The sequence below is a fragment of the Peromyscus leucopus genome, chromosome 8b (genome assembly GCF_004664715.2).
Source record: "Peromyscus leucopus breed LL Stock chromosome 8b, UCI_PerLeu_2.1, whole genome shotgun sequence".
Taxonomy (NCBI): Eukaryota; Metazoa; Chordata; class Mammalia; order Rodentia; family Cricetidae; genus Peromyscus; species Peromyscus leucopus.
Window position 1 is genome coordinate 90,347,009 of NC_051086.1, and position 9,940 is coordinate 90,356,948.

At 52.4% G+C, this 9,940-nt stretch overlaps 1 protein-coding gene across 1 annotated transcript; it reads left to right on the forward strand.

Moving 5' to 3' along the window:
- The first annotated feature begins 2,457 nt into the window (after positions 1-2,457).
- On the forward strand, positions 2,458-4,396 carry Pyy (peptide YY). Its single transcript, XM_028882531.2, has 5 exons — positions 2,458-2,605; positions 3,011-3,354; positions 3,737-3,924; positions 4,025-4,102; positions 4,209-4,396. Exons 3-5 carry the CDS (start codon positions 3,737-3,739, stop codon positions 4,231-4,233), a joined length of 291 nt encoding a protein of 96 aa, XP_028738364.1. The 5' UTR covers positions 2,458-2,605; positions 3,011-3,354; the 3' UTR covers positions 4,234-4,396.
- Positions 4,397-9,940: the final 5,544 nt, after the last annotated feature.

The following is a 9,940-nucleotide window of genomic DNA, read 5'->3' on the forward strand; positions in this document are numbered from 1 at the left end:
TTCATCATATAATAGTAACCATAACATTTCACATATCCTAGGATGGCCTCAAGCTCTTTATATAGCCAAAGATAGATCGTGAACTTCTGATCTTGCTTCTACCTCTGGACTGCTGGGATTGCAGATGTGTGCCACCACATCAGTACTGGGGGTCAAACTCAGAGATTTGTGCAAAGCAAGCAAGCTCTAGACCTGAGCTCCATTTCCAATCCTCTTGTTGTTTTGTTTAATTCTGAAACAGGGTTTTGTTATGCAGCTCAGGCTGGCCTTGAACTTGAGATCTTCTTGTCTCTGCCTCCCTTGTGCTGTGCCCACATTTGTGAGAAATGACTCTTACCTTGTAACTTTGCCTGGGGAGGAGTCATTGGCAATTGTCCTGTGTATCAGAGGTCCCTGTTCTGGATACTGGCTTCAGGTGACCACTGATGTTACAGGATGCTCAATCACTTGGGATGAGTGGGCTTGAACATACTAGACAAGGCAAGCGGTTTTCTTTTCTTTCTTTTCTTTTTTGGTTTTTTTGAGACAGGGTTTCTCTGTGTAGTTTTGGTGCCTGTCCTGGATGTCGCTCTGTAGCCCAGGCTGGCCTCGAACTCACAGAGATCCGCCTGGATCTGCCTCTCAAGCGCTGGGATTAAAGGCGTGCACCATCACCACCCCGTAAGGCAAGCAGTTTTCTAAGGTCCAGGTCTCTAGTCTCCCTGACCTGGGCTGGTCTTATTAGGCTCTCTGAGGATGAAGAACAAAGGAATCCCTGCAATTCTGTCCCTGCATCCTCCAAGGACAAGATGGAGGCAGGTCCTGGTCTCAAGTGCACAAGAACAACTATTTTGGAAGCTCCCTCTCACAGATATCAGCCCCCACTTCCCAGACCTGTCTCATGGAGGCTGAGTCATGCATGGGTCAATGATGATGGTGGGCATGTCGTGGGGCCAGCCAAGCCTATTGATCGAGGGCTGAGACATCCTCCCCACTAATCAACAGTTAATTAAGTCTTTGAAGAGGAGGTGGTGATTAATGAACAGTCAGTTTGTCCTGTAATTGGGATGCAGACTGGGAGGGATTGCCAAAGACGCACAGAAGGGGCCTGGGGGGGGGGCTGGCTCCCAGTCCGCATTGAGGGGTCCCCTTGGGTTCAGCTGCTTAATACACCGAATCTGGGCCTTCCCTTGGATTCCCCTTTCTCCTCTGTCATCTTTTCTTGAACTTTGTATTCCCTCAGGCTGTTGAGGGGCAGTGTTCAGGTGTGATGAATCCTCCATGTTCTTCTCACAGGCTCCTTTATCTCTGTCTGGGGTCAATGCACCTACAAACCCCTCACCACTGTAGCTAGCCTATGAACTTCAGGAGCCTACGAACAAATGTCCATTACCATACCCTTGGCCCTGGTAGCCTGTAGCATCCTTGTCTATCTAGACTCTGATCTCTATGACCAGAGCGGTCCTAACCAGTGTCCAGGCTACCCTCTCTCCAGCCCTGTCTTTTCATCCACGGCCTTTGGCTTCCCCTAAAGGAGTAGAGTTATTTCCCTTCTGTCGTCTCCTCTCCAAACAGGACACTGGCTGCTTTCTCTGTATCTGATTTAAGATGGTGGGGATTCCCAAGGATGTGGCTCTTCCCTGAGATGAGGGTTCCTGAGGACAAGGCTGTGCCTTGACTCTCAGATACAGGCCCCCTAAGAATGATCTCTCTCCTTTCTCCAGGGCTGGGGTACATGTCCCTTTGACCTGATGTCCTCTTCCACCTACGTGCTCAGCAAGATGACCTGGTGCTTCTTCTGTTACATGGGGCCCATGGGACCTGGCTGGTTGATAAGGATCCGTTTCCGGAGAGTGCAGGTGACTGAACCCATAAAAAGGTGATTGAAGGAGCCCTGAATGCTCCATCTCAGGCGAGTTCTAAAAATAGCTTCCACAGCCATCTGTCCTGGAAAGTGGAAGGGCTGGCCCAGAACTAGGGGTCTGGCCAAAATGGCCCTTCCTGTTTCCATGGGTTGGATGGAGTGGTGGTTCTGGCTGGGCTGAGAGAAGGAACTAGAAAAGGCTTTACAGAACACTTCCCTTTGGCCCTCTCTTCTAGGTGAAGCAGGTGGGTCTGATGTGGTTGGTGTTCTGGGGTTCTTCTTCCACTCAGTCACTCAGAGTAGGTTGTGGTCCAAGACTTATCCTATCCCAATGCTTGCTCCCACGTGTAACTCCTGAGCTTCAAGGTGCCAAGCCTGTCTCCTATCAGGACGAGAAGGCTGTTTCCGAGGTCTGTCTGCCCTCTTCCCCTGTTTGAGCCACGGGTGACTCCTCAGAACTTCAGTTTTCTCAGCTGTAAGGTGGGGACACTCTGAATACCATGCAGGAATTGATGTGTTATGCAGTGTAAAATAAATGCTTAATAAACATTAGTGGTTTATTATTATTATTATTATTATTTTATTATTATTATCCTCTTCTGCAGATGCACACCGCCTTCCCTCACCAGCCCGAGTCCAGTGATGGCTGTAACGGGTTCAAACAGTGGCATACACCTGGTCACCTGGCATCACTCAGCCACAGAAGACACCTACGTCCTGATTGGGGATGCGATTCCGTCTTGAGAGGGCATTCTGTGTCAGGTGTGTATAGCTGGTCCTGGGTCTGCCTATTCTAGGCTGGAATATACATGTCGCTGATGCAGCTGCTTCTGGGAAGGGAGCTAGATTTTTCCTCCGCATGTCTCCCTTTCAATGGAGAAAGGACACAACAGAATGTCTGTCCAATGAGGCTTCATCCTCAGGACATCATAATTAGGTTGGGAGGCAAGGTCACATACCCACCCCTGCCTTCAGCAGGAAAAAGACTTCCCCTGCATGTCCAGTCAGTCCTGGGATGTTGTCAAATAGAAGCACAGGGGGTCGCTTCATGGAAGGGGCTGTCATGGGTCCCCCAGGCTGTGGGAACCGTGTTCCCCCTTCTCCATCCCTTTCTATGAAAAGGCCAAGGAAGATGAACTCTCATTCCTGATTTTGTCTAAACTCTAGATTCGCTTCCTTGTGGCAGCTGTGGGGTGAACACAAGATTCAGACAAGGCACCCCTCCAGAAGGCCCCCAAGTCGGAGGACGGGGGCTGCCCCCTCAGCTCCTGCGAGGTGGAGAGACAGCACGTCCTGGCTGGGTGTAAAGTCAGCGATTGGCAGGGGTGGAGGGAGGGAGGAGACAAGCCCTCCCTTGGTGGATCCCCTCCCCTGGATTCCCCCTCCCTTTCCAAGTGGGATATAAGTCCCGCCGGGAAGCTCGGAGCAGAGGCCAGCGTTCAGGAGCTGTCCAGCACTCTAGCCTCCCCTGCCTTCCACCTCCTGCTCATCTCGCTTCGGGAGCTGTCACTGTGAGTGACCGGGGCCCAGGAATGGTCTGGTATCCTTCGATTTTGTAGGGAAAGCGAGGTCGGGTCAGTGGAAACTGGAGCTGAGTAGTTGGGAGCTGGATGGGCAGGGTCTAGCTGCGGAGGGATGGAGAGCCCGGGGAACCCGCGAGTCAACTTTGCTGTCTTCTCTATCTACCTGTTTGGGTACTAGCGGGAGCGGGGAGGCGGGCAGGGCTGGCTAATGGATGAGGAAACCGAGGCTAGAGATGGTGCATGGCGGGAGAAGACGAGGCGAGCCGAGTGGCTGAGACACACAGGTCTTTGCGGCCCGACGGCAGCCGCAGCCTCCCTTGTGGGAGGGTCGAGGCTCAGGATGACCCACCCTTCCATGCTCCCTTCCTAGATGGTGGCGGTGCATAGGCCTTGGTCCGTCATGGTCGGAGTGCTGCTAGTCCTTCTCGCCTGCCTGGGAGCGCTGGTGGACGCCTACCCCACCAAACCCGAAGCTCCGGGCGAAGACGCCTCCCCGGAGGAGCTGAGCCGCTACTACGCCTCCCTGCGCCACTACCTCAACCTGGTCACCCGACAGCGGTGAGCGCTGGAGAGGGCGGGCCGGGAGGACCTCCCGGGTTGCACCCTCGTCCCAGCTCCACCTGGAACTGACCATGCCCCTTTGTGGTCCCGCCCTCAGGTATGGGAAAAGAGACATCCCAGAAACTCTACTCTCCAAACTGCTCTTCACCGATGACAGCAAAAACCTCCCCATCAGGTCTGGGTAAAAAAACACCCACCCTCCACGACAGGCATCCCCTGGAGAGTGGACTGGCCCCATCACTTACACCTCCCATTCAATTCCTTTCCTTTCTCTCCTGCAGGCCAGAAGGTGCCTACCAATGGTGAAGACCCCCGAGACCTCCTTCGAGATGTGGAGATGTGCTAACTATACCGACTTCATTTGCATACTTGGTTTGAAGAGAGGGCTCCATTCCATATCTTGGTGTGCCGGGCGCCCAGGCTTGAGGGCGGTGTGTGTTCATTTCCCTGTCCCCAAATAAAAAGCAAATTTCACACAAAATATGCGTGTTGTATTTATGTTTCCGTCCCTTTCGCTTTTGTGGAGGTGGCGTCAGTGGTGCGTAAGGTGGCCGCCGGAGCCGCAGCAAACACTGGTAGCTAAGAAAAAAAGATTCTGAAGACAAGGAGAGGACTTGGAGAGTTCAGCATAGACACCTCCTCCCAGCCCGGGGCTCCCAAAGGACCTGGGAAGGGAGCCGAGGAGAGTGGGCGGAGTGGATTCTGAACAGGGGCCAGCAAAGATCCGGATGGAGAGGTCTTTGAGGGCAGTCCAGGAGGGTGGCAGGGGAGAAGGCGAGGTGGCATCACCGGCAGGGGAGTTCCCCTGAGCAGCCATGGTTAGTCCCAGGGCCATGGAGGACAGGATAGGGTCTAGGATGGGACCCTGGAGGCAGAGACCTTGGAGAGGTGATGTGGGTGCACTGAGTGGGGCGGTAAATAAGTCTCACCTTCCTCGTTCCCTGAGTGGGGGAAGCAACGGGAGTGTGGAGGTCTCCGCTCTCTCAGCAACAGTTGGAATTCCCCATATGCTGAACGCAGACTCGATGTCTATCACTAACTGTGTTTTTCTGGTGAAAAGGCCGTGGGGATACCCGAAATTCCTCTCTTTCCCCATTAAACACTGAGGTCTAAGGTGCTGTGGGTGTTTAAACTATAGTTAACCAGAGCTCATGGGTATCTCTTATTGCAGGAAGCCCATTAATTGGCCCATTAATTATGCCTTTCCCCCCTTCTCTAGACACCCAGCTCTCTCTCTCTCTCTCTCTCTCTCTGGCTACTTCTCTGTTCACTATGAAACGTGTCCACTTCTCTGTCTGTGTCCTGTTTTCTGAGGTCTTGGGGGGTGGGATGGAGTCAGTGCTGGTGGAAAGGCATGTGTGCCCGATCCTCTGTTAAGCAGCACCGGCCTGGGGAGGTGGCTGGGAAGGAGAGGGAGGTGATCATGTTGAAGCCAAGGCTACAGCTCCAGAGAAAGGGTGTCAGTCAGGATGGCTGAGTGGTATCGCTGTGTGGATGGGGGAGGCATGCCGGACTCATTACAGCCTGGCGGCCCTGGAAGGAGAGTAGCCTCTGCTATAACACTTCCTGCACAGGGCAGGATGGGGGTCCCACATCTGTCTTCTGGTGCTGCCCTTCAGGGCCTGAAGGGAGAGGAGGAAGAGGCAACCCTAGGACCCAACACGTCATAGACGCCTGGGTTCTGGTCTCCACAGGCCTTGCTTGCAGAGCATTTCCTTCCTCTCCTGCCTGGAAAGCCCCCTTGCATCATAGTCACCTCCTAGGGCCACTCCTGGTTCCTCTTGGTGGAGTTAGACCCTCTGCATCTCTCCCTCCAGTACCGCCGCTCCCAAGACCCCCCTGTTCCACCCCAGTGTCTCCCCTGTCCCTCCACTGCTCCCGAGACCCCCCCTGTTCTACCCCAGTGTCTCCCCTGTCCCTCCACTGTTCCCGAGACCCCTGTTCTACCCCAGTGTCTCCCCTGTCCCTCCACTGCTCCAGGCTTGCAGTGACTGGCTGTGTGTCTGAATGCTGGTGTCTGTGGTCCCTGTCTGCTCATCTGCTTGGAGAAGCTGTGGTCAGTTTGAAGCTAACCTGGCGTGAATCATATGCATGGTCACAGACAGTTTGTGTAAAGGTGGCATGTCCAGGTGACCATTAGTAAGATGGCTTTACTTCTAGTTCACTCTGAGGAGGAGTTTTGAGTAGGTGTGTAATCTGGGACCAATCAGCTTGATACAAAGGAAACTTAGCTATAATAATAGCACCAGAGACAGTAGCAATAATTATCTTTGCAAAAGGCTCTTCTTAAAAATTACATTGATTTCTATTGTGTGTGATGTGTGTCGCAGCTTGTGGAGTTAAGAGGACAACTTCGGGCAGTCAACCCTCTCCTTCAGCCTTTACACTGATCCTGGGGGTCAAACTCAGGGCAGCAAGCCTCACACACCAGCTTTCTTTTGAGACAGGGTCTCTCCTTGTGGTCCTGGATGTCCTGGAATTCACTGGATACACCAGGCTGGCCTTGACCATCAGAAATCCACCTGCCTCTGCTTTTTGAGTGCTGTAATTAAAGATGTCTGCCACCGTGCACATCTTTATGTGCTAGATCATTAGCTACATGTTTTACACACATCATCGTACTACCATATATTTTTGTGTGCATGTGTGTGCGTGTGCATGTATGTGTGTGTGTATCATGATACTTATGTGCAGATCAAAGGTCAACTTTCAGGAGTTGTTCCTTCTTTCTGTGGTGGGTTTGGGGACAGAACTCAAACCCTGCTGAATCTTCTTGTCAGCCCAAAGTGATACCTATCGAGGTACCTTTGAGGAAGGATCTGGAATATAGTTCTAGGTAAGGATGGCTAAACCATAACCTGCTTCTTCTCAATCTCAATGACCTCACCTTAAAAAAAAAAAAAAAAAAAAAAAAAAAAAAAAAAAAAAAAAAAAAACAAGTAAATAAAAGGCTGCCTGGGCCTCCTTCTTGATCCCCTCTTCCTCATCTCCTCCTGGTGCCCCTAAGAGCAAATTGCAAGTTGAGCACAATGACACATTTGGGAGACTGAGGCAGGAGGCACCACAATTTCCGAGATCAGCTGGGGTTACATAGTGAGATGCCCCTCAAAAATAAAAAACAGGGGCTGAGGAGACAGCTTGGCTGGTAAAATACTCACCACGCAGGGTAAGGACCCAGGCCCGTCCGCAGCGTTCATGGAGAAGGGCAGCCATAGTGGCACGTGATTATGATCCCAGCATAAGAGCAGTGGAGACAGGTGGATCCCGGGAGCCCACTGGTCCCTCAGTTCAGCCTAATGGTGAGTCCCAGGACACAGTGAGGGACCCTGGCTCAAGAAACAAGGTGGGGGGGGGCGCTGGGGAGATGGCTCAGAGGTTAAGAGCACCGACTGCTCATCCAGGGGTCCTGAGTTCGATTCCCAGGAACCACATGGTGGCTCACAACCATCTGTAATGAGATCTGGTGCCCTCTTCCGGTGTGCAGGCATACATGTAGACAGAACACTGTATACATAATAAATAAATCTTTAAAAAAAAAAAAAGAAACAAGGTGGATGGTGTTTGAGGAACCACACTTGAGGTGTGCACATGCACACACACTCACATATACACAAACCATCATACACACCTACACATAAACCCCCACCCCCTCCTATACACGCCTACACATACTCACCCGTCCCAGCACACACACACACACACACACACACACACACACACACACACACACACAATCATGTGTACTGCAAATGACTCCTGCTTGGCCTGTTGGCTGAGAGCAGCAGGGGTGGAGGTGAGAGAGCCAGGTAAGGGTGTGATGGAGGGGACAGGATCCTGGTCAGATTCTTGTCCTGGAGGATGTACGTGGGGCCTCTGCACGTTGTTCTGTTGTCTTCTTCATTTACCCCCATGTTTCTGGGCTGTCCCTCTCCTAATCTCATTAGCACATTGCCTGGCAGCCATCTTCCTGGTCCAGAGAGCATGTGGCTAGTGAGGGGCCACTAACATCTTGGTCTGCTGCATCTGCTGCTAAGGACATGTGCCTTCCCCTGACGCTCCATTCAAGCATTGCAAGAACCCATAAAGGCCAGCAGGAGCAGGCCGGTGGTGGAGCATGCCTTTAATCCCAGCACTCGGGAGGCAGAGGCAGGCGGATCTCTGTGAGTTCAAGGCCAGCCTGGTCTACAGCGTGAGTTCCAGGAAAGGCACAAAGCTACACAGAGAAACCTTGTCTCCAAAAAGGAAAAAAAAAAAAAAAAAAAAAGGCCAGCAGGAGCTATCTGAGTTCTAGATGTGGTCATACTATTTAGAAGGCATGGGCACTGCCCTCTTCTCCTGGATTATCACCACCTGCAAGGACCTTGGAATCTGTTGTTGCAAAAATCTAAAGCCACGGGTTTGGTTGACATTTGAGGAGCAGCTCTGATTTCTTAGGACCAGACAAGGCTGGCTGACTTGCGTGACAAACTGTAAATAGTTCCCGCACCAGAACCAGCCCCCGAATTCAGTTTATTTGGTCAGGATCCTTCACCTTGAGTAGAGGCCAGAACAGATTCCGTGAGGCTCGGAGCCGGTGGACACGCAAGACCCTTAAAACCGGCGCCGGAGCCAGGCGCCCCCTGGCGGCAGCTGTAGCCGCTCCCAGACGGTGCCGGGCCTGGAATTGGGACTTTCATAGTGGGAGAACTGAGCCCAGAGAAGGTCCAGGCTTGCTAAGAAATGAAGTCCACTTACTCTGTGGAATGTCAGCTGTCTGTTGAGCCGTTGGTGTTCTTCTTCTTACAATACATGAGAGCTGAGAGGAACGGGCTCCCTGTCTGGGGGTGGGCGCAATGATGCTAATTTACGGAGGGTGTAACGGCAGCATGCCCCAGGACAACACAGGGGGGCGGGGCAGGGGCAGGGGCAGGAATGGGCCCAGGCCTATTTGACCTCTAACCTCACCACGCCAGATTCCTGGCGGTCGCCTTCTCCCCGCTCATCACTTCCTGCGTTTTCAGGACCCACTCTGATGCCCCTTGCTGTTCTGACCTGAGAGCGGAACCTCAGGAAAAAGCAAGAGTCTCTTGCTCCCTTCTCCGTGGTCAGTGTAAACAAAGCCAGTGACTGCCTCCTGGCCTGAGCAGGGTAGAGGTCCTGGCTGGGGAAAGGATACCCTGCACCAGGAGAATCTCCCAGGGGAGGAACTGAAGGCTGACTGTGAGATTTGGGAGTGAGTCTGGGAGCCTCCCATCCCTTAGTCAGGGAGCAGGAAGTAATAGCAATACTCTGACAGTTCCAGTTAGAGGAGTTCAAGTTCGTTGTTAGCTCTTGTTTCAAAGCCTGGACATCTAGGACAGAGTGCAGGTTTTTTGTTTGTTTGTTTTGTTTTTGTTTTTTGTCTGCCGAGTAGGGCCTGGCAGGGGTTCAGTGGGATGGTAGTGTGGAGCTTTTGGGACAACTTGAAGCTTGTAAGTGATGCTGGTTTTTAGCACTCCCTTGGGACAGAGCTCTGGGGTGGGAAAGGAAGTAGCTACCAGAAATTGTCACTTCCCCATGGACCCTGTGTCCTTTGAACTCTGGCCTACCAGATCTTGGTTGGCATCCTATGCATGCACCAAATAGGTTTCTCCACTCCTTTCCAAGTGGCTTGAGGACCCGAGACTCCTTCTCTGTCCCTTCCTTTTTCTAGCTGTACACAGGAAAGGAAGGCCCGACTTCCATCCATGGAGCCTGGAGCTGTAGCCTCAATCTGTGCCCATAGGAAATCCTATAGGTGAGTGGGGTTGTCCCTGGGGAGGCTGTACTGAGGCCACCAACTAGAACCTCTGGGCTATCATGTCAGGACTCTGTCATTTATGAATCAAGTCTGTTGTGGTGCCCAAAGCTGGGTGCAGACCCCACAGGAGACCCTTGCCGTGGTCCAGCCTCGTTCATTCTGGTCTACTCTGACACCGAGAACACTGCCCTGGATGGTGCCTTCCTCTTTCTGGGTGCAGTGCATGTATTGCAGGTACCAGGGAGACAGCCAAAT